The sequence below is a fragment of the Ailuropoda melanoleuca genome, chromosome 14 (genome assembly GCF_002007445.2).
Source record: "Ailuropoda melanoleuca isolate Jingjing chromosome 14, ASM200744v2, whole genome shotgun sequence".
NCBI lineage: Eukaryota > Metazoa > Chordata > Mammalia > Carnivora > Ursidae > Ailuropoda > Ailuropoda melanoleuca.
Genome location: NC_048231.1, coordinates 88,153,938 through 88,179,665, shown reverse-complemented (window position 1 = coordinate 88,179,665; position 25,728 = coordinate 88,153,938). Strand labels below are relative to the sequence as shown.

The window sequence follows — 25,728 nt, the reverse complement described above, 5'->3', positions numbered from 1 at the left end:
GTTTTGCTCTCTTGAAGACATTCACTTTAGAAGGTACAAATGTTCAAAATTATTTTTTATCGGTATGGATAAACATCTTTTGAAAAATCTTAAACATAACATACTAAGCCACTTAGGGTAGATACAACAATTGCAAGTAGCCAAAAACCAGAAGAAGTCAATTCTAATAAATAATACAAATTATCAACCTGCATAATAGCAATTTGAGTCAAAACATATTCCACAGAAAATATGAAGCCAACTATTATTCTGGGACTATTGTTTTCTATTAAGAAGTTCCCTGTGTCTAAAAAACACCATAGGCATTTCAAATACTCACTTCTAATTCTACTGAAAGATCCCAGAGACATATTTGTCCATCATGGCATCCAGTTACAATTGTGGTCCCATCGTCTGTTAAAAGTACTGCTGAGATGCAATGTGTTGGTGCTTTGCGACCCCAAAGAACAATGGGTAGGACAAGGCTGTTTCCCGCCATTGTGTTTTCAAACCTGGAAATGTTGTAAGAATAATGTCAAATATTACAGTATTTCCTTCTAAAACATACATTTGTATTATGAATCCAAGTTGAACTTCCTGAGTGCCAAAAATTCTCCCAAATATTATATATATGACACACATATGAAAATATATAAAATGTCATTTTATATATATAAAATCTAATTAAAATCTTAGTTAATTCTCACAATAAATCATACAGCAAGTACTGTAGTCATGCCTCTTTCACAGATAAAGACATTGAGTCAGAAAGAATCACAAGGTGAAAAGCAAAGTAATGGAGCCCAAATCAAAACCCAGGAGGTCTGACTTCAGAACCTAAGATGTTATTAATCAATGACAAGTAAGGTCTATAAATTTGTTAGGTCTCCAAAACAGTAACAGATGCCAATGTCCAAGAAAAATTCAGTATGGTTTCATGGTGTGCTAAACATTAAAAAGAGTATGTTCAGTGGGAAACTCATTCAACTGTATTTACTATAAATGTATTATGTATCAAGATCATAAATGTCTTTTATTGTAAATTCTGCAACTTGAGGGAAAAAGAGTTCTCTTTAAGTGTATATGGGAGTACAGAAGAGCACAAATACAAGGAATTATTCCTTCGTATGGCAAAAATCAAGATCTAGTTGGTGAAACCAGATTTAAGTGTTATGAACTGTGTGGCTAAAAACTAAATACTAGTTCAGAGAAGTTAAAGAGAAATGAAGACTGGAATAATCAAAGAGGGCTCCACAGAAGACAGAAGACTGCCAGATCTTATGAGACTAGGGGGTTACCTATAGGCGTGACAAATGGTCAATCAGAAATGGTCATCGCAGTGATTTTTTCTGCCCCAAATTTTTAAATGACAACAAATGATATATGTATAACTATAGACTCTTTAGAATGCTAAGACTGTTCCATAAAATTTTCAGAAACACTTAAAGGAATAACCATTTTGTATGAGGAAAACTAGTTTGATAGCCATGGTCTTATTGCTAGCTGCTTCCAGCAAGACTCTTCTTTAAACCACTACCTAGGGGTGCCTGGGTGGCTCAGTGGTTAAGTGTCTGCCTTCGGCTCAGGGCGTGATCCCAGCGTTCTGGGATCGAGCCCCACATCAGGCTCCTCCACTGGGAGCCTGCTTCTTCCTCTACCACTTCCCCTGCTTGTGTTTCCTCTCTTGCTGGCTGGCTCTCTCTCTGTCAAATAAATAAATAAAATCTTTTAAAAAAAAAAAAAAAACCACTACCTACACTTTTTAAAAAACAAAATAAAAATAAAAAATAAAAATAAAATCACTTTTAAAGAATAGTCACTGGATGGGTTGCCTGGGTTGCTCAGAGAGTTAAGCCTCCCACTCTTGATTTCGGCTCGGGTCATGATCTCAGGCTCCTGGGATCGAGCCCTGCATTGGGGTCCACCGTGGAGCCTGCTTAAGAGTCTCTCTCTCTCCCTCTCCCTCTGCCCCTTCCCTCCCTCATGTACTTACACACACACACACTCTCTCTCTCTCTCAAAAAAAAAAAAAAGTCACTGGAAAGAAAATGAGGCAAGTAAAAAAATCTAAAAATCAGTATTACTTAGCTCTTTTATTTTTTATTAGAATATGTGATTTTCATCAGTTTGTGTCTCCCAAAACTTCACCTTTTTGCTACTAGTAAAAGGTATGTATTTAAGGAAAAAATTCCAAGTTCACTTTCTATTAATAAAACCTTATATATATCATGTTCACCATTTCATAGGCTACCACAACACAATTATCTCAATTTCTTTTTTGCATATTTCTATTTGATACTAGAAAATGAGACAAAGCACTGAACTAATTTTAATAAATCTGGTACAGCATGTTCCTGGCTGAAAAACATACCCAACAATGCCTTTCTCAAAAAGGGAATCTGGAAGGAGTTCATTTTTCCATGGTGACAACATTCGGTATTAAATTATATCACCCAAAGAGTTCTCCCAATTAAATAAGCTCACAGCATTGAAGACAATATGGTGAAATCTCAAAAGAACACCATTTCTCCCGATATTTGAGGACTCATATTCAATGCATGCTGTTTTGCTTAAAGAAAATGCAAATATAGAGATTCAGGACTGAGGAATATGTGTGCTATGGGGAGATGGGCCTGCTCTGATGCAACAGGAATGAACATTCTGATATTCAAGTAACAAGGCAACTCAAGGAAACCTAGAAAAATAATGCATTTCATAGCCCTTAAAACAAGTGAAAATAATCATCCATAACATGACAAAGGTATATAATACATCAGAAAGCACATCAATCTCTAACTCAACTTCTCCAGAAGCTAAATAATTACAAGGGTTTAGAAAAAAACAAATCCCCCACATCCTCCCAAAAATCAAGAACTAACAGTCAACCAGAATCTTAGAGGAATTCTCATTAAGGGCAATGAATGATTTTCATAAAGAACCGTATTAGTAATATTCCATTGTATATATGGACCTCATCTTCTTTATCCATTCGTCAGCCATCAGAAAGGATGATTACCCAACATTTGCATAAACATGGATGGAACTGGAACAGATTGTGCTAAGTGAAATAAACCAAGCAGAGAAAGACAATTATCATATGGTTTCACTTATTTGTGGAACATAAGGAATAGCAGGGAGGACATTAGGAGAAGGAAGGGAAAAATGAAGGGGGGTTAAACAGAGGGGGAGATGAACCACGAGACTATGGACTCCGGGAAACAAACAGGGTTTTAGAGGGGAGGAGGGGTGGGGGTCAGCCCAGTGATGGGTATCAAGGAGGGCACATATTGCATGGAGCACTGGGTGTTATACACAAACAATGAATCATGGAACACTACATGAAAAACTAATGATGTACTGTATGGTGACTAACATAACATTAAAAAAAAAAAACAAAACTGTATTCGTTTCCTAGGGTTGCCATGACCACAAACTGAATAGCTTAAACAACAGAATGTATTGTCTCACAGTTCTTGAGGCTAAAAATCTGAAATCAAATGTAGGTAGGGTTGGCTGTGAAGTGAAGGATCTACTCCAGGCCCCTCTCCTTGCTTGTAGAAGGCCATCTTCATGCTCACATGGCATTCTTCCTGTGTCCACATCTGTCTCTGCACATCTGTCTCCAAATTTCCCCTTTTTAATACGGACATCAGTCATACTAGATTAGGACCCACCCAGATGACCTCATTTTAACTTGATTACCTCCATAAAAACCCTACCTATGTCCAAATGAGGTCACATTCTGAGGTACTGGAAGTAAGAATTTCAACGTATGAATTTTAGGGGAACACAATTCGGCCGATAACAGGGATATATCCTTTTAAAAGAACATAACCTGGGGGGTCTGGGTGGCTCAGTCAGTTAAGCATCTGCCTTTGGCTCAGATCATGATCCTGGGATCCAGGAGTCAGGTCATAATCCTGGGACCCTGGGACGCAGCCCCACGTCGGGCTCCCTGCTCAGCAGTGAGTTTGTCTCTCCCTGTCCCTCTGCCCGCCCCCAGTTTGAGTGCGCATGCTCTCACTCGCTCTCTCTCAAATAAAATCTTTCAAAAAAATAAAAGAACATAACCTAAAATTAATTAATTATCCAAAAAGCAATTCTCCCTCAGGAAATAAAGGTAAAGAACTTCACTATATCTCTTCCAGAAGATACTACATCAGCTAGTTAACTGCTTATCTGAAGAATAAGTAAGAAGTTCTGTCTAACAAAGGTGAGCAGTTACCATCTTATGTCTTATGTTGGGGGCGGGGGTGGCGGGACCAGATTCCAAAATTCACTGCTATATTTCAAAGGAAATTAGACAGTAAGAACTAACCTGTCCTGATGTGTGTGTGTATGTATGTATGTAGGTATATATATATATATACCCCCTTGTCATAGGCCCTTAAGTTATGCCCAATGCTATTTCTTGGCTGGTATATTAAAAGATCTAAATAGAAAGGACCTGTAATTTTTATTGTGCTTTGTTTTTTCAGATTTTATTTATTTGAAAGAGAGAGTGAGTGAGATGGGGAGCAGCAGTGGGAGAAGCAGGCTCCCCGCCGAGCCCAACATGGGGCTCAATTCCAGGACCCTGAGATCATGACCCATGTGAAGGCAGACACTTAACTGACTAAGCCACCCAGGCACCCCTAGAAAGTACCTGTTAAATGAAATATTTAAAAGGTAAATAATCATAAAGACTACCTGAAATGAAACATGAAACTGTAGTGGGAATCATAATCAGTAGCTGCTATTGAGGTCTTGCTATTGGGATTAGGGTGGTTCCAATCAAATATAGAATAAACAGAAACAACTTCTAAATAAATAATAATTAACTAAAAGGGCTTGGTGACCAACCGGAAGATGGTATTGAAAAAAACTAGGTGAGTACAATTTCAGATCATGGCTGGAGCAGTGATGGGGGGGTGGAGGGAGGACAAGTCTTATTTATAGGACTTGTGGAGAAGTCGATTTGTGCTCCTGGGTCTTAGAACACACTTCATATTAAAACCTCCTACATACAAGGGTATTAAATCAAAGTTGGGGGGAGACTATGGAGAAATGGGTTTGGAGGAATGTTCAAAAGTTAGAGGCAGAGAAGATCGTTAAGTGCATTTTGACACTGGCTCTGCTATCTCTTGTCAGACATGGAGACATCCTTACTGATGCTGCGTTAGTTCAAAAAATAATAAGAGGGCTGAGACTTTACAACACTTCCCTAACCCTACACAAGGCTTTTTGTTATATAGGAATAATAAACTTCTACTAGTTTAAGGCCACAATTTTTAAGTTTTGTTACACATAAATATATGATCTTCCTCATTGCACACTCAGATACACTAACACCCCCAAGTTTATAAGAATAACATCCATGGCAGACATGATGTGGTAAGAAGAATGACAAACAATTGCATAAAGAAAAAATGTTAAGACCCTTACAAAGTAACGTGTGGCTTTGTTGGAGGTGAGAAGAGGACAAGGAAACAAATACAACCATCACCCTGTAGCCAAACCCCTTCACACACCAGAAGATAATTAAAATTCATCATTAGCTGACCAATATGTGAAAGACGAACTTAGATGGTTTAGATAGGTCACTGTATGATGTATGTATATTTCAGTTCTTATACAAAGTCCAATATATAAAAGCTAGTCCTGCTGAATTTATAAGAGAATTCAAGAAATTTCCACACCAAAAGAACACATCAATACTATCTTTCAGCACTGAAGTGTGCTAGTTCTTACTTTAAGATTCCTTTAGATAGTCTAGGTCCTCTTAACTTCCATACAAATTGAAAAATCAGCTTGTAAATGTCTGCAGGAAGGCCTGACAAGATTATGCCTAGAGCTGCATCAAATTCATGTATCAATTTGGGGAGCATTGACTCCTCTAGTTTCAATGAAATATTACTAATGCAAAAGTGTATCCTAAAAGCAATCTTACTTGCGGCACCTGGGTGGCTCAGTAGGTTAAGAATTTGCCTTTGGCTCAGGTCATGATCCCAGGGTCCTGGGACAGAGCCCCGAGTTGGGCTCCTTGCTCAGTGGGGAGTGTGCTTCCCCCCTCTCCCTCTGCCCCTCACCTCGACTTGTGCTCTCTTGCTCTCTCTCTTGCTCAAATAAATAAATAAAATCATTTTTAAAATAAATAAAGGTAATCTTACTTCTTAAAGGGATATAATATCAAAGTAGCACATGTAGCTAGCTTCTTAATGAGATTTCACCACTCTTATTTCTCAATATAAATGAATGTAACCTGGTCCAACATGGTTAATCAAATGAGAATATCAAACAGAAATCAAATAATTTTGTGGCTTTCTCCTGAAAGGTTCTGAATTCTTCCTAACACTTGTTTGAGAGAGTAACACTTTTCTTCTAGAAAACAGAAAGTTTAATAGAGAAACTGATGGTTACTAGATGGAGGTGGATGGGGAGATGGGTGAAATAGGTGATGGGAATCAAGGAGTGTACTTGTGATGAGACCAGGTAGTGTATGGAAGTGTTGAATACTGTACACCTGAAACTAATATTACACTGTATGTTAACTAACTGGAATTTAAATAAAAACTTTAAAAAAATAAAATGAATTACATGGAAGAAAGAACAAAAAAAAAGTTTTTCTCCTCAAAAATACTAACATATCTACTCACCAGTGACAAGGAAGAAATACTGAGTTGTGTGTACTATACACACATATATAAATAAAATTAATGCCATATATGCTAAATTGAACATGTACCTAATGTATGAACACTTTTAATTTTGAAAAGCTTTTTTGGGGTACAGTAACATGTTCTCCATTGAAACAAATTATTCTTGGAACATAGATAATATTAATCTTTCTTAAGACTTACAATTCCCTTTAACATACACAATAAACACATTCTATTCATGACAATTTGAGAGACTATAAGATTCTAACTTGACTTTCTGAATCAAAGAAAAGACATATTACTTTTAGTACTTATTTTGACCTAGATACAGTTCAATAAGTGTTAATTCCTTAAAACCTAGAAATCTGGTTATGGTGTAATAATTAACAGGAATTTCTTGGAACACCTACTGAAGAAACTATCATTATAAAGCAACAATCTTGGGGCACCTGGGTGGCTCAGTTGGTTGAGCATCAACTCTTGGTTTCAACTCAGGTCATGATCTTGTGGATCATGTGATCCAGCCCCACATCGGGCTCCCCATTCAGCGGGAAGTCTCCTTGAAGATTCTCTCTCTGCCCCTCTCCTTGCTCTCTCGTGCACATGTATACACGCTCTCTCAAATAAATAAATAAGTCTTTAGAAAAAATAAAATAAAGAAACGTGATCTATAAGATGCTTTCTATAATTCAGTTACTGGTATTTATTTAATAACCTGGGCTATTTTAGAGACTAATTCATTTACCTTAAACTAAGACAGACAGCCTTTCCTTCCATGGTACTTGTCGTTAATGGATGTCTTGTGAATTACCTAAAATTTCACATAATCCTTAATCACTATGCCATAGACCTTTGGGATTTCAACAAATTTTTTTTCCCTCTCATGCTTTTTGGTGTAATAAAGTCTTCTACATTTATTTGACCCTATACACCATGTGAATATATAGCTTGGATGAAAGGAGAAGAAAGAAAGAAATCAAACAAAGGAATGGGATGAGGAATCTTTAGTTCATTATATGAACATTATATGTGTGAACATTCTTAGTACAAGGAAATATATACAGGAAAAAATGATAATCTCAGTCCATCAAAATTATAAATGCTTCAAAACATTTTTTTCTAATGTCTTAAAAATCGAATAAAAGTGAAATTTTAGAAAAACCACCAAAAGCACTAATGAAATAATGTGAAATAAAGGATACCATGGCTTATGATATTAGAATATCACAGTCAAATACCTCTAAGAAGAATTAACCGAGACTACCACTTGGTAACCAAGTCTAAGCGACTAAAACAAAAAATGGGCAAATCAGCCAGGACCTAACCATATAATTAAGTAAGACACAGGAATCTAAGTTTGAATTTCTTCAAACTGAGTAACAAATAAGCCAAGACATTCTAAGTTGGCACTGCACGGGAGTTAAGAGGAATATAAATACAGAGTATGCAGTTTTCCAACCATCATCATTCAACTGCTCTATTAATTAGCTAATAATCCATCCTTGTTTACAACATTATCACCTAGTTTATGAAGGAAATTAAATATATTCCAAAAAAGCTTTAGATTACATGGGAATGAAACAAGTCCTGGAACAGGATTGAGATTTTAAAAATTCATATTTTCATGGAAAAAGCCCAAAGCAAAAGTGATTGAACAAATTATTAATCTGACATAGCATTAATTTTAATAGAAACTCTGAAGAAAATTATCTTACTAACTCTCCAAAATATTGTGTACAATATATTCATATTTTGCCACTAATATATCAAGGAAAAATGCTAGCTTTCAAATTATAAATAGATATGGTCTAAGACTAGATGCTTCTAGAATCAGAAGAATACTAGGAACATTCAATTTTCATTCATGTTTGTATCAAAATCTGGCTTAAAATTAAATTGAGAGGCTGGCTATTAAATAAAAATTTTTAACTGATCAAGCTTCACAGTCAAATATCAGGAGTTGTAGATCCTACTTCCCATTTTGCCACTAATCATGCAGTCTTTGATCATACCATTTCTAAGGCTTAGTTTTCTCCTCGAGTTATTTATAAAACTAATTTTGAATCCTTTTGAAGTCAAAAAAATCAAATCATGAAGAGCAGGGATCTTAATGTTTACTTCTAGGTCATCTCTTTTGGTTGTTTTAATTTCATATATTTCTCTATTTCACTGAATCTCCTCTATTTCTCCGTTCTGTATAGAAATAAAACTGTACTTCAGTCAACAACAACAATAAAAATAATCATAATTGAAAGAACACTGAACTTACAATCAGAACTGTATTCAAATCCTGGCTCTTCTGTGGAATCTTGAAAAAGTTACCCGTTTAGGTCTTGGACTCCCCATCTGCAAAAGATGGACAATAATACCCTCTTTTAAGAAAGCTGTCCTAATGATCGAGAGAACACGTAATGATCGAGACATACATGTGATGCAACTAGTGAAATACCTACCACATGGCAGATGCTCAGTAAACATTAATTTTTTAAAAACACAGATTTTGCTACTTCTTCACATTTTGCTTCCACATCCACTAGTTTCTTCCAGCACTGCCGTTTCATGTTTAATAAAGTTGGATTTTTAATAAGGTTATGATCTTTCAATGACTTTCTGCTATAACAGAAGAGAACTACTGTGTATGCTTCTATTACCTGCAAATATGACAATTCAGTTCTGCATGACTTTATTAGAAGTAATGCTACAGACTCCTACGTGATAGTAAAGCAGGTTTCAAATTAAATTCTGTCTCATAATAACAATAATTAGTATACATTTTAGAGCAGCATTTCCCAAGTTTTCATTTTGTGCCAATAGCACGGCATTACAGTAGTAGATAAAATGGGCACAATTCAACTATCCAATGGGGCTTACACACATGCAAGCAAATATTTACCACAGAGTGTGATACAGGAGAAATCTCATAGACCTACAGAGACACGGAAGAGATATCCTAACCTACACTTGAATGGATCCAGGAAGGATTCTTGGAAGAAATAATGGTGAGAATGAGCAGGAATTAACCCAGGAAGAAGCTCAAGGAATCACATGTTCTAAATCCCATAGGTAAGAGAGTTCAATTCTTTCTCAACAGTGAAAACAGTAGAGTTGGCATTCAGAGCACAAAGGCCAAATGACGAGACAAGAAACAACAGGTTGATATGCACCAATCATACAGGACTTGATAAGCTATCTAAAGGAATTTAGAGTTTAACCTGACAACAATAGGAAATAGGTCAAGTGTTTTAACTCTGAATTTGCTTTACGGAAAGATCATTCTAGCTGCAATACAATGGCTAGAGATAAAGCTGGGTTTGCAGACTAGTGGGGCTACCGCAGTACTGCTGGTAAGAAATGACGGTACTGAAATTTATCACAATCTCTCATTACTTATTTCTGCACTTTTTGTTTAATGAACAAATGACAACTACTCTGCCCTGCTACTCTTTATGCTCGTGTTCCCTAAGATCAAGAACCACATCTGTGTATTCACATACTGCTTAGCATAGTATCTGCCATATAGGGGGTCTTTAATAAATATATGATGCAAGGTAGCAGTCGTGAGAACAGCAATAATAAGATGAATATGAGAGTTCTCTTAGAGATACAATAGATAGGACTTGGTGTTCAGCACATTAACTTGATAAAGATACAACATGAATTTTGATATAGGTTTTACACAAAGGTACTATGAGGACATGAGAAAAGAAAAAGCATTTTGAAATATTAAAAGTCCTCTACATAAAGGATAGGTACTATTAGTATGATTCAGATGCCCAGTGAAGTCATCAATAAATTCGGATTCTAATACATGAGACAAATTACTCTACATTTACCCAGAATTTACTAACTATAGGTTTTGAGAAGGGTGAAGATATTATAAGGTTTCACATTAGTCTTGAGCAGGATCAGACTAAAGAGACTTAGTGGTCCCATAAGTAGATCTCTAAATAGAGAAGCGACATGCTAAAACTCGGCGACATAGTGTAAAGTTCAGATTAACATGGAGAAAACACTACAGACAGGGAAACAAATATGATGCTACTACAACGAGCCTGGGTGCACAGAGATAAGAAGCTTAGCTAAAATTAGGAGTTTTGAAAGAAAAAGGAAATACAAGACAATAAAGAAAAACAGTAAATCATGGGGTTTGACGCAATGTGTAAGGCCAAAGGCAAGACAAAGACATGTGACTATCACTTTCTAAGCAGAGTGAGATGGAAAGAGGGAGGAAGCAAGCATGGGGGGAGGAAGAGAAGTGATAACATAAATAAGGCAAAAGGGGAACAGATGCATCATTTGGTCTCAGAGAAATTAGAACTCAGAAAACATTTTCATTAAATGGCAGTAGACAATTCAACAGAAAGTGTTCCACAAGAGTGGCAAAAACGCCATCACCCTTTGCTTGCATCCATAAATCAAGTCACTGCAAGTTGATGAAATGTGAGTCTACCTACCATGGCTTTGCTTGTTTTTGACATTTCAGCTATTGCAAAAGACAGCCTTTTATAATTGACAAAAAAATAAAAAATAAACTGGCTTCCTAATTTAAAAATGAAAAGAATATACCCCATTTACCATCTAACAGTTTTTGTTTTGGTGGATATTTAGGTCCATTGGCAATTCTCTCAAAATCATATGGCAAACTGATCTCAGAGCTCAGAGGCATATACATACCTCCTGATTCTTAATGCAATAAAAATACTCTGCACTATTTTTTTTTCTTTTTAAGTAGTTCTATGTCCAACATGAGACTTGAACTCAACCCTGAGATCAAGAGTTGCATGCTCTATCTACTGAGACAGCCAGGCTCCCCTACTCTTCACTATTCTGTAGTATCTTCATTTACTGCAAACTTCCATATACCAGAAAACATCATTCTCCAGTCAACCTGGTTAATCAATATGTTTTACTAAATCAGGTTACTCAAAGGTAAGTAGAACTCTAGTATTCATGCATAAAATGATAATGATGTCTGGGCTCAGCAGCACATGGGGGAGGGAAGGAGGAAACAGGGCGTAAGAGATATCTAAAGGGATGAAGGTGAAACAGGATCATTAAGTGTGAGGGATGGTCTTTATCCATACCCTCCTTCAGGAATTAAGGACTTACAACCCAGCTGCGTTGTCTGCCCCCACCAAGGACTGCCCTAGCCAAAGGGAAATGCTTTGCCCAAACTCTTCTCCCCTTCCCATAGGACAACCCATATCCAGTGACTGATCAGCTCAAGGATATAAAAACCAGGCCCCCTCATATCAATTCAAGATAGCCCTAAAGGGTCATTCTATCTTCAGAATTCCCCTCACCCTCCAGGGTCAACTGAGATTCCACTAAGATTTATCACAACTCCACTTCTCCCTTTGGCAGAACCCACTTCCCCACCCCCTGCCCAAACCTCCACCCCCATGTTTTGGTGGGGGTTTTTTGGTGGGTTTTTGTTGTTGTTGTTGTTTTGGAGAGAGAGGGAGAACACGAGTGTGAGCTGGGGGAAGTGATGAGGGGAGGAGGAAATCTCAAGCAGACTCCCCACTGAGCACTGAGCCTGAGATCATGACCTGAGCCGAAATCTAGAGTTGGAAGTTTAACTAACTGAGCCACCCACACACCCCTCCCAGGATACTGATACTAAGAGCACTCCCTAATAAACCTGAGTGCCAATCTCCATCTCCAAGTCTGCTCACCAGAGAATCCAGGCTGTAAAAATAAGTGGTGAAGCTCTTTAGCACAAGAGTGTTCACTACATTATTCTATTCATATGTATTTAAAATTTTCTCTAATTTTTAAAGGGTACATAGAAAAAACTTTAATGTCCATCAATCAGGGATTACATAAATTATGATAGAGCCTTACCATAGAACACTGCAGTGTGAGATATGAAATAATCTTCAAAATATATAGTGGGAGATAAAGGTTCAGTGCAGTATGTAAAATATACTCCCACTGTGGGCTCCAAAAGGAGGATATATGTGTATATATATACATCTATACATGCATAAGTACGTACACATACAATATTCAGAATAATTCTTTAATGATACCAGGCCAAAAACACAAAAACAAAGACAAAACACACAATAATGACGGCTACCTATAAAGAAGGAAATTAAGAAGTAAGAGACTAGATTGAGTGGGAATCCTAATTCTGAAGATAAATCATTGGTCTTAAGGTTTCCCTCCCACCTTTGGATTCTTCACTGTATTCCAAAATGTAATTTAATGAAGAAAGAAAATGGCTTTGACTCACCAGGTTTTGTTTTAAAGATGTACACGTACACACACAGCGTTTCCAAAAAATGTTTAACAAGAATTTATCTGTAACCTATAATCTTTCAAATGCTAGTTCTCTGCTGTGAGCGCTGTCCCAAACCCCATGATTCACTACTTCTGCAAACATGTTTTCACTACATGTTCTACATACAGGTGCATAACACTTAGCCTTGTGTGTAGTTATTTGCTTAGAAATATGATGTTCCATTACAATCTGTGTTCCTCAAGGGTAAAACCAGATCATCTATGTAAACCTACCACTTTTGTTATTTAATCATTATCAAGCAAACTGCATTCTACTGGGATTTGCGGTAGCTCACCAACACCTAGAATAGTAATTGACTTCCAGTAGTGGTCAATATGTATCTACTGAATGAATAAACAGAGAATAACAATAACTAGCATTTACTAAGCTCTCACTGTGTGCCAAGCAAGAGAAGAGCTTTTTTTTTTTTTTTTTTTTTTTGCTAAATCTAACTCCTTCTGGACTCTTTCAAGAATCTTACTCCCTTAATTATCCTCCTCCAGTCGACCATTTTAATCTCTACTAAGTTAGCCTTCATCCTTCAAACATGTTCACATGTCCTTTTTGTTCAAAACACCTTCCCTTGTTACTGGCCCCTGGTCATAAATCCAGTTCTCTCTGACATTCTAATTATGATTGACATTTTGAACCCTTGGTCTTTGACTCCCTGTTTCCATTTCCTTATTCCAAAGGCCTCATGTAATTGAGTTCTATCTTCAAACAAGATCTAGGGATCCCAAGATCTCCCTCCACATGAAGAGACCAACGATTTCTCTAACATGAGACTCCAGGACAGAACTCTCCAGTACTAACAGATAGAAGAGATGCCTTGGAGAGACCTGAGAAAAGAGAGAATGCTTTGACATTAATGGACTGTTGACACCTATTCTTTCCATTCTTTCTAAATCCAACCATCTTACTCAGTCCTTAACAGTCTAATAAGGCTGCTAGTTTGACATGGCTGAGCACTTGCTAATCCTTAACCCTCTCCTTTTGGTTTCTGGTTCAGTTCTCTCACAATGATCCTCTTCCTATTTTTTCAGCTTTCTTCTGCCTAGATACATGAGGGCCCAGAAAGCCGAAGAAAAATTCACGGAACAAGGGAAGATTTTTCATCCCTGTTTTTCCTCAGATTTAGACTACTTAATTTGGTTATTCTTTTAATAAAAATTAGGATGAAATTTACTTTTCCCCTTATGACTCTCCCCAACTTTTTATTATGAAAAATTTCAAATGTAAAAAAGGTTCAAAAAATAGTGTAAAGATCACTCAACAAATATGTCATATTTCCCTTGTCAATATTTATGTATGTATATACATATATATATTCTTTGTTGCTAAACCATTTGAAAATAACCTAAACACATCATGACAATTCACTACTAAATAAAACAGAGAACTTAAAAATATAGAGCATTCTCCTTCATAAACACAGTATCATTATCGCAATCCCCATTATCAACACCTCAATAATTCTCTAATAGCACTTACTATCCAGTTCACATTCAAATTATTTCAACTGTTTAAAAATGTCTTTTGTAACTTTTTTTAAACCAGTAAATACTCAGGTTGTACGCACTGAATTTGGTTATGTCTCTTTAGTCTTTAGTTCTAGGACAGTCCCAACCTCCTTTTTTTTCATATTAACTTTAAAAAACAAAACAAAATCAATTGCTTATAAAATGTTACACATTTTAGATTTGTGTGATTTTTTTCATGATGTCATTTACCTTGTTTCTCTATCTCCTGTTTTCCTGTAATCTGGAATTTGGATTTAAAGGCATCATTAGGCTCAAGTAAAACATTTTTGATGAGAATACTTTGTAAGTGGTGTTGCACACTTTTACACTACATCCACCCCAGGAAGCATGGAACATTGTCTCACACCTTTTGATTAAGGTACTGACTACCAGATATTTCCACTGTACTATTTTTTCTTCCTTTAAAGCTATCAATAACCTATAGAATGATACTCCAATAATATTCTGCAATACCCCATGTGACACTGATATCCCATGTGATTTCTAAAAGCTATAGAACAGAATATATGAAAAATCTAGTATGAGATCAATGTTAATTTCTCGACATTACTTTTTAAACTCTCAAATGCAAAAGCAAGATGTATTTCTATCCCATGAACGTAGGCATTTTCATAAGAGAATCAACATCATCTCAGTATGTGTACTTCCTATGCCTCAGGCAGGCCCCCAGAGACTCACAGACAACAACAAACTCAAATCCTCTCTCATGAGAACAGGCACACATGAACAACCCACCTTCCTATGGGGAACATGAGTAACAGGGACTATACATTAAAAAGCTGAATTAAGCTTGCCACAGATACAATAAAAGAAAGAAGAGTCTGTAAAGGTTTACTCAAATTCTCATAGAATATTCCTACATCATTTGTCAGAAGAGTGTCTTCAAGTCAAATTCACAATATGATGTGATGAAGGAAGTGATCGTTAAGATTATGAATTTTCATTGTGCTGTGCTTTTGTTACCAATTTATTGAAGACTTGGAAAAAACGGAATCAGATCATAAAGACTGTTTACTGTAATGCAGTAAGACAGCTAGGCCATAAAACACACTGAAGAAATTACTGAGCTGCTTACTCAGAACAAAAGGTTTCCGGAATTAAAGGGCTGTGAGGGACATGACCTTCTGAACACTAAGCCTGTCACTAGCTTGACAAGATCATACTTTATTATTTGAATGGCAAGAAAACAATTCCCAATGAATGTGACACTGAAGGACCACTTTTTTAAGAGAGTTCCAATATTCCGTTCCAAAAGGACATGTGCAACGAGCAGATGGCAACAGAAGACTACGCTTATTTCTTACTGCAAAACAGCCCTGAGTGCAGGAGAATCAGGTTTTGAAGAACTGTAGAGCTATCTGGTCAAAAAATATATCACCATTTTTAAAATGATTCATAGATTTTGAGGCATGAGTCATGTTCTAAATTTCTACAGCTGCAATCAGGATGTCTGAAGTTAACTTATGCTCTATCACCAAACTGCTTCAGTTTCAAGAGTTACTGATTAAGCTAAAAGCAAACTATGCCCATCAAGCCCCTACATTTTAGGGAAAACAGGCCCCATTTGGTAGAACCAACTTCGACCCACTCACCTCTAATCTCATCTGCATCTCCAATTATTCCTACTTGTTTCCCTCACTTTGCCATCAAACCTAAATTAAGCACTGAAGTTTCTCATTGCTCATAAATTAAACTACCCAGAAGTAGAAACAAACATGCTTTCCCAAACTGGAAGTTGAACTTTCACAGTATTCTGGGGATCAATAAGGTATGCTGGGTAAGTACAAAGATTTGACAGTCATACTGACTAGGCACTAATCCAGGTCCTCCATTTACTAGCTGCAAATCTTAAGGAAATATGTAACCTCTTTCCAAGTCAGGATGTCCTCATCTGTCCAACATTACCCTTCTTAGAGACTACAGAAAAATGTTCTGCCTGTCACAAAACTGCTCTTGACAATGACCTTTCCATTACTACATCCAATGTCAGGTGCTAATCCTCATCTTTCCTGACCTACCAGCAGCATTTGGCATAGTTCATAATTCCTCTTCCTTGAAACACTTCTCTTGCCCTCCGGGTCTTCACACTTCCCTGATATATCTCTTGCTTTAGTCTCCATTTTTCCTCATTGTTGACCTTTAAATGTTGGCATACCAAGAGCTCAGTCCTTGGACTTCTTTTCTGGCAACACTCTTTCCCTTCCTTTCTCCCTCCTTCAGTGATTTCACCAAGGCTCACAGCTTAAATACCAATTACATGTTGACAATCCCCAATTACAGCTTAGGGCTCTCTTCTGACTCCAAAGTGACCTATCCAGCTTCCTAATCAGTATGTCCCTCCAGATAGCTAATTAGCTTCTCAAACTTGACCTGTTCAAAAGTGAGTCCCTGGTCTTCTTCCCCATACCTGCCCCTCCCACAATCTTCACCATCTTGGTTAATAGCAACTCCATTTTTAAAGCTTCATAGGCCCAAATCCCAGAATCATCTTTGATTCTTCTCTCACACACATGCCACATCCCAATCCATTAGAAAACTCTCCTGGCAATACCTTCAAAGAGTACTATATCCAGAACCCACAGACTCCTCTATGCCTTTACTACCACGAGCCCATTCTAGATTGCCAGCAACTCCCACCATGGATGATACAATAGCTTCTTAACTGTCTGCTTCCAGCCTTGCCCCCTTACAATCTCAACAGAGCATGCAAAATGACACTATTAAAAAAAAATCACATCATATCACAAAGCTACTCCGAATTCCTCCTGTGACTTCCTGTCTCACCAAGAGGAAAAGCCAAACTATACAACTGCCCATCCTACACGAGTGAGGCTGTTGTTCTCTCCCTCGCTCTCTCTTGATCCACTCTGCTTCTTGGTTTTCTTCATCAGGCAGGATCTTATCTCAGAAGTGCCTCCCAGGTCTTCATGGTACACTCCCTCACCCCCTTCAGGTCTCTGCTAGACTGTCATCTTCTCAGGGATGCCTTTCCTGACCAACATAAATTGTAAAATCCACCATCCCCACAGTATTTTATTGTATTTCTCCAAAGCACTTACAATCTTTTAACATACCAAACATTTTGCTTATTTGTCATCTGGCTTTCCCACTATAACATAAGCTCCATGAAAGTGATGGTTTATGTTTATTGTTCTATACTGTATTTCCAGTGCCTAGAATTTCTGCCACTTAGCAGGCACCCAAATATTTGTTGAATAAATGAACAAAGTACTGAATAAAGTATGTTTGTTTTGGTTTTCTAAAAAGTTGCAAATTAAAATCCATCTTGATTTTACATGCTTCAGATCACAAAGGAGTTATCATTAGTTTTTCTATAACAATGTCAGTAATTAATATAAGTCTCCCTAACCAAATCCCTAACACACTAATTGTTTTTCACCAGCTGCAAGTTGTTCCTATATTGTAGCCTCTTTTATTCTACCTGTGACACATATGAAGCCAGACATACGGTAGGACCTATGCAGCTAATTAGCTGACTTGGTTTACTTTAATCACTACTATACTCACAAAGGCCTGTTAATGAGTCACAAAACTGTTTCTCAAACTAAGTAAAGTGATATTTTATTAGTGTGAACTTTTCACTCCCCCTAACAGTGGTTTTTATTGTTTGTTTGTATTTGAAATGTTTAGAGGAAAGAAGAGCCCTTAAGGGAGACAGCCAAATAAATAACTTGAATGTGAGAACAGAAGGTAACTGGCACACTCTTATCAATCTGTTATCACTGACATATATTAACTACCAACATTCAGAGAGAAATATGTATGTGCAAAACACTAGTAAAATACCTTGAGTGAGTTTGAAAGGTCATAAGTTATAACTGCTAAGCTGAATGGAAGACAGTGGTTTAAAAAGCCATGTATTTCCAGTAATTTTCTTTTTTTTTTTTTAAGATTTTATTTATTCATTTGACAGAGATAGAGACAGCCAGCGAGAGAGGGAACACAAGCAGGGGGAGTGGGAGAAGAAGAAGCAGGCTTCCAGAGGAGGAGCCTGATGTGGGGCTCGATCCCAGAACGCCGGGATCATGCACTCAGCTGAAGGCAGATGCTAACCAGTGAGCCACTCAGGCGCCCCTCCAGTAATTTTCTATTCTAGGAGCATAAAGAATAATCCTTGGCACTTCAGAAATTTTCTCTGCCCTGAACTACTCACTACTGCCCTAACATTATTGTTCCATCATTTTCTGACTCCCACTAACCCAAGCAACTATCAGGGGAGGGGGGGACCCTACATGTTCATTAAACATCACCAACATATTTTGGAAAAGATGCCCAATTTAAGTATTTAATGTTTCATAAATACAGTATATATGTTAATAGAAAAAAAAAGAAATTCCACTCGGACAGGACTTTCTAAATGTAGTCATGATGTAGGGCTTCTCCTTCCAACAAATTTTTTTGTGCTCTTACCGGCAAAGTAGTTTTAAGTAATCAGATGAACTACATGCATAGAGTTCAGGTTCTAAGCTGACATCATAATCATAGTATATGTAAGCAAGAACATAAGGTATCCTCTTATTGATGACAGGATTTCACTGGGCCACAGAAAAATTCTCAGTTGGTTCTGCCTATGATCAATGGCATGCATATAGCTAAGACTATGAGCTGTATAAAGTGCAACAATGAAGGGGATAAAATGGGAACAGAACCTACAAACCTCATTAACCTCATACTTTCATCATCTGTCTCAACAAACAGACAAGTGTCACAGAAAAAATGTAACAGATAAACCAGGAATAAAGTCACTACCTCGTTCCAGGCCTAACACTACAAATACTAAAATTATTTCCAGATTTATACTATGAATTTTGATCTCTGTCTAGAACACAACAAACATAAAATCAATATATGGAAATCAGTAGCATTTTCTTCTATCTCCAATAATCTACTTTAAAACAGTATCTAGGCAAAGCATTTTTTTAAACAACAACAACAACAATTCTGCTCAGTCATAAATGGAAGACCGTTCAATGTTCTTGGATAAGACGACCTAGTATTACAAAGTTGTCAATTCTCCCCCAAATAAATCCATATATTCAATGCATCCTCAATCAAAATCCTAGTTGTGTTGTTTTTAGAAACTCTAGCTCTAAAATATATAGAAAAGAGTAAAAATCCATAAAGAGCTAAACCAACTTTGAAAATGGGCAAAGAATGTAGAACTTGCCCTACCAGATACTTAACATCACTAGCCATTTGGAGGGGCAAATTAAGACCACAATGAGATATCACTACACATCTAAACAGCTAAAATAAAAATACAGTGATAATACCAAACACTGTTAAGGATGCAAAGAAACTCAATCTCTCATACATTGCTAGTGGGAACATAAAATGGTGCAGCCACTCTGCAAAGGAGTTTGGCAGTTTCTTCACAAACTAAACCTACACTTACCATACCACCCAGCAATCACCTTCCAAGGCATTTATCCCAGAAAATGTGAAACTTTGTACACACACACACACACATACACACTGTCTGAGAATGTTCACTGCACCTTTATTTGTAATACCCAAAAACTAGAAATGTCCTAGTGAATTTACACAAACTGCAGTACACATATACCATAGAATACTACTCAAATTATGCAACAATTTGGATGAATCTCAAAAATTATCTCATGCAAAATTTGGATGAATCTCAATCTCAAAAAATCATATGTTGTGTAATTTCATTTATTCAGCACTCCTGCACAGATACAATTATAGAGATGGAAAACTGATTTGTGAGCAGAGGTCAGGGATTGAAAGGAGATGGATGTGACTAAAAAGGTGTAGTGGGAAGGAGATCTTCGCGATGATGGAACAGTTCTCTATCTTGACTGCAGTGATGGTCACAGATATCTACACAGGTGATAAAATGGCACTGAGCCATTTTCAGGCATTGCACCAATGTTGATTTCTGTGTTTAGCTGTTGTACTATATATAGTTGGATAAAATGTAACCATTGGGGGAAATTGGGTGATGTTATATAAAATGTAACCATTGGGGGAACCGGACCTCTCTGTACTATTTTTGCAACTTCTGTGATCTATAATTATTTCGAACACAGGCTAAAACAAAATGGGAAGAATTATTCATATAGGGAAAAAAATTAATACAAAGCCATGGTGTGAAAACCACATGGTATTATGGCAAGAGCAAACAAATAAACCAAAGAACACAATAGAGTGTTCAGAGTATGTATGAGAACTTGATATAATGAGTGTAGCATCTTATCTAAGGGGAAAGGAGAGAATGCCACTAGGAAAACTGGCACACTACATGGAAAATAAACTGAATCTCTTCCTTGTGACATATAAAAAGACTCGGGAGGCACTAAAGACCTACATTTTTCAAGAAAAACCATGAAGTTGGTAGAACATAAAATAAGAGTAACTTTATGACATAGGATTTGGGGAAAGACTTCTTAAAACCCCCAAAGCAAAAACCATAAGGCAAATTTTTAAAAATCTGATTACAACAAAATTGAAGATTTCTGTTCAATGAAGCACATCATGAAAAACATTACAGACAAATGACAGAATAGGAACAGGGATACTTAAAATATTTAAAAGACTAGCATCTAGGAAATACAAGAACTTCTGCAGATCAACAAGAAAAGGAATGAAACCTCAAAAATGAGAAAGGGATGCACAATTTTACAAAAGGGAAAACCAAAAAAATAAAATGCACATGAAGAAATGCTCAACCAAACTCCTTAGTAACAGTGAAATGTAATTTAAAATGAGATTTTACTTTGTATCAATTAAGGTGGAAAAACTAGGACACTGGATAACATTAGGCAAGAGTGGAGCTACAAAGACATAGAAACCTCCAAGAACTGCCTGCAGAAGTAGAAACCATTAGGGTTTGTTCTGAAACACAATCTAGCACTCTTTTGATAAAATATATGAATGCCCTAAGATCCAGACATCACATTCCTGGGTGTAAATCTCAAAGAAAGCATCATAGAGGTCTTGGAGTTATGTTCATTATAGAATTGTCTATAGTGGTAGAAAAATAAAGGTAAAATGGAAATCCACAAATAGGAGAGTAGATGAAAACCTGTAATGGATATACTCTCTGAAATACTGTGCAGCAGTCAGATGCAATGGACAGTGACACAAATAGATCTTTAAAATGTAGTAGGAAGAGAAAAAAAATTTCAATATACAGTATTATACAACATATGTGATATATAACATACAACATATAAAATATGCCATATCTCTAAAAATAAAAAATGTGGGCACCCAAAACAATATACATTTAGTAACACATACGAACAAAGGATACACATCACACATATTAAAATGGTTTCCCATGGGTTGATGAGCAAGAGAATGGAGTGGGAATTGGAAATAAAACACAATGAATGGAAAACAAACAAACAAACAAACAAGAGACACACCTAGAACTGCCAAAGATGATCACTGAATTGAGAAAAATTAATTCAATCCTCTTCACCTGAGGTCCAAAACAAACTTCAAGGACTCACACCTAACACAGAGCACACTACTAAAGCTAAATATTACCCGACTCTTCTCACAACAAAGGCACAAAAACTAGCCCACTACTTTTCAAGTTTTCACTGCTAACCCTGTTATATAGATAAACCACCCCACTCACTTTGCTTCAAACCAGAAGTTATACCCAAGATAAAAATAAAAGGAAATTATAAGATACAAGACTCACTACTCAAAATGTAAGTTCCCACAATGATATTCAAATAAAGCAAAGCCTAGCCCCTTTGATTTATCTAATTATCAAGATCTTTTAAAATTTAGCTATGTACAGCTAGCAATAAGAACAAGTGTATAGTCTAGTTTTAAGTAGAGCTCTGGAGTATCTTAAAAATAAAGATAGACATTTAAGCAAATAAATTCTCTATAATAATCTCTTGTTGAAATTAACAAGGCATTTACTACCTATTTACATTCTGCTTTCCCAATTTGAAATAACTAAGATCTGTTATTTTCAATGAAATCAAGGCAGTTTTGGATTCTTTGTAAATAAAGAACTTTCAATACATTATTTTTACTTTTAAACTGCTCTCCACGTCCACTGTCACAAGTAGCTTATAAAGCAAGAAAATCTGTGTTATACCAAAATTTCAAAAACTCAATTTCTTTTTTACACCCTGTGATTCTTGCCATCTTATCCATAAAGTTCTAAGCAATAAGCATCTAAAAGAGTCATAGCCTGCCTTTTTTGGCTTATGTCAAATGTTACCATGAAAGCAAGCTGTTCCTCTCACTGAATTCTAAAATCCGCAGCATCAACATTGCCAATGCTAAGATGTAACTGTACCTAACATAATTTCAAACTATAAGAACCAGCAAATTCTGCCCAGAGCCTAAGAAATTGACAAAGCACGTGAATCAAAACATAAAACGCAATTTTTGAATCAAGGGCAGGATAATGCCGGCTCCAAACATACGGCTTCAGAAGGCTGGGACGCAAAAGTAAGTAGGAGTACCAGGTATCCTTAGACCAAGTCCCTGGGCAAAGAGATGGAGGGCAGGCAGGTGGCACCTCAAAGATGAAACTCTAACAGACGTACCTTAGGCAAGGGCAAACTGGAGAGGAGTACCAATAGGTAAGGAGAGACCATGCGTACCCCAAAAGCAAGCACATTATCCGAAAGCACTGTCAATAACCACACACTCATCATCACAAACCACCTCACTGTTTAAATTGCCACTGAGGGCAGGGCGCTCCCATCTCAAAACCAAGGCCAGTGTCACCTGTAGCAAATGTCATTCACCAGGCCAAGGAACCCCAAAGACCCCTGGCAGAACCCCCGCTCCAGGCAAAGGAGCCTAGCTGTGGGCCTGACCTGCAGGCTCGGCAAAGAACAGAATTTCCATCAGCAGGGCTCGAACAGCTGGCGCGGCCCCCGGCCAGAACGGGCTGTGACCCTTGAACCCCGGCCCCCGACCTTCACTGCGGGCACGTCCCACGCTGGGGTTCCCCCTGGGATAGCTCGAAATCCCCCTCACCTGTCACAGCTTCATCTCATGCCGCGATGCTGTCCGTCCCACCACCCGCAGGCGCCCCGTCAAAGGGGGACAAGGCGAGGACGTTATGTGAGGAAGATGTGGGGAGCTCAAATCCGGGTAGGCAAACCACAACCCGAGCCCAGCCGGCGTCTCCCCGCCGAGGTTGCAAGGTGCCGTTGCCGCCGCTGCCACTGCCGCCGCTGCAGTAAATCAGCTGACACCCAACTGCCGTGACTTTCGCAGCAACTGTCGCAAAATCAGGGGGAGGGAAACGATCATCATTTCCATACTTGCCTGGTGGAGGCTGGAGCCAGAGAAGCTGGCCACGTTACCAAGGAGACCGAACGGAGGCTAGGGTGTCGCCTCTGGGCAGGAGTGCGCAGCCGCCATTTTTATTATGGGACGTTCGGTCTAGGCTGTCGTCTCGCCTCCAATGCCCACCCTGGGATGACCAAGATGGAGGGAAGAATGAAATGGCAAGTCTAGGTGTTCCCAGGATGTTGCAAGTTTACTCTTCTGCCCTGCGACTCTGTCCAGACCCTTAGAAAGTGTTAGCTCTGGAATTTGGATACTGTTTCCCTTTCACGTCGAACTTACATGTTGCCCATGACACAGAGAGCCAGAGGAGGAACTCCGCTTCGGGACTAGAGGAAGTCTGACCTTGTGAAACATTGCTGTAGAGGAGAGTGAATGAATGTACATTCTGTGTGGGCGGTAGAGCCTGGTGGAGCGTGAGATCTGCATTCAGAGAGGCTTGTATTGGGATCCTGGGGCCTCCACTGTGCACTGTTATTGTCATCTGAGGCATGATGCTGCTTCTCTTCATTCTCCTCAAGTCCCCATAAGAAATAGGCATAATAACCTAATGGTTATCTAGGAGGCTAAACGAGCTAAAAAAAATATTGATTACTTGTTATGCTTGCCCATCTGCCTCCCAAATATTTTTTGAATGAATGAATAGTAGCCAAGGGCTACGGATGCAACGCTGGTAGACAATGGTCAGTTCTGTTAAAAAGATAAGCATTCCATATCTTTGTTTTTCCTTCATAATCTCACTAACGGATTTATAGGACAAGAATTCTATTGCAGTCCTCAGAAGTAAGCTGTGTAAACGAATCACCTGGGGAAGCTGTCAAAATGAAGTTTCTGATTCAGTAGGTCCAAAGTGGGTTTCTGAGATCCTCCACTTTTAAGGAGCTCCCAGGTAATGCCCTTTGCTGCTGGTCCTTGGACTGAGTCCTGGGTAGCAAAATCCTGGTGGATGGGTCTGAAGCAGGGGATTGACTAGGGGATTAGAACAGGGCAGAAAACAACACCTTGAGACAGGATCATTTCCTTACTAATATGTCAAAAGAGACCTAAGAGTTGGTTTAGTCAAAAGGCTTCCTGTCAATTTATTATTCCTGCAAATGACAAACTTCTTCCTCCCCTTCTTTCCTGCTTAGACGGTCCTCCTCCCTGCAACACATTGCAGACCCATCAGCGTTCTGGGGGGCACACCCCCTTTTCCCTCACTAGGCCATTTAGCATCCTTTACGTCTCCAGTGTTGTTTCCTATATGCTGTTTATTTGTAGAGACCAGCTCTGCTGCCATCATGAGAAAAACTAAATCATAATGTGGACCAAGGAAGTCAATAGAACACTTGAAAATCAGCAATTCCGAATTGTCTTATACAGCAAATTGGGATTCTACGATTTTCTTCAACTTTTGACTAACTGCCTTGCAATCGCATGGGGGCAGAGGAAGAACAGGGAAATTATGTTAAATAGAAGAAATTAATTCTTTGGACAGCTGGGTTCAATATACTCGTTCACTCCATTGTGATGATGAATACATTTAAACCCTTAAGTTCATAATCCCCTTTACAATTTAGAAGAACTTTTTGGAAATAAAGGAAACACAGAGTGGTTACCATGGAATAATCTTAGGCTTTATTAAAGCTTGTTTGGTTTGTAAAGCAAATCTATAAAATATCCCTTCTAGATAAAGTTGACTTTTATTCAACAAATATTAATTGACCTTGCATGTTTCAAATACCTTCCTAGGAATACAAAGGTTAATAGGAAGATTAATGAGAAGCCTTCAGACTACTAACACTCTGGACCCTTTCTACCAAATTTACAAAACGTATTGCCGAAGTCTATATATAAATCATGCAATCTCCTGTTCCACAGGACTAAAATAAAGACTCAAATATTAATGAATAACATGCTTCTGTTTCAGAAAAACTCACACACTTTTATATGCACATATATGTTTTACATATGTAACCTT

The 25,728-nt window shown here is 37.7% G+C and overlaps 1 protein-coding gene across 4 annotated transcripts in view; it reads right to left on the bottom strand.

Annotated features, from left to right (window-relative positions):
• WDR7 (WD repeat domain 7) overlaps window positions 1-23,683 on the bottom strand; it is a 339,096-nt gene extending 315,413 nt beyond the window's left edge. For 2 of the 4 annotated variants that reach the window (XM_019800741.2, XM_011226266.3), the window contains exons 1-3: window positions 23,454-23,683; window positions 8,887-8,963; window positions 320-491 (exon numbers count right to left, since the gene is read on the bottom strand). In XM_019800741.2, coding sequence (XP_019656300.1) covers window positions 320-478 — 159 coding nt within the window. In that variant the 5' untranslated portion in view covers window positions 479-491; window positions 8,887-8,963; window positions 23,454-23,683. The remainder of the gene's footprint in view (window positions 1-319; window positions 492-8,886; window positions 8,964-23,453) is intronic. The other 2 variants (XM_034643188.1, XM_034643189.1) reach the window with 1 other exon arrangement.
• Between the last annotated feature and the right edge of the window lie 2,045 nt (window positions 23,684-25,728).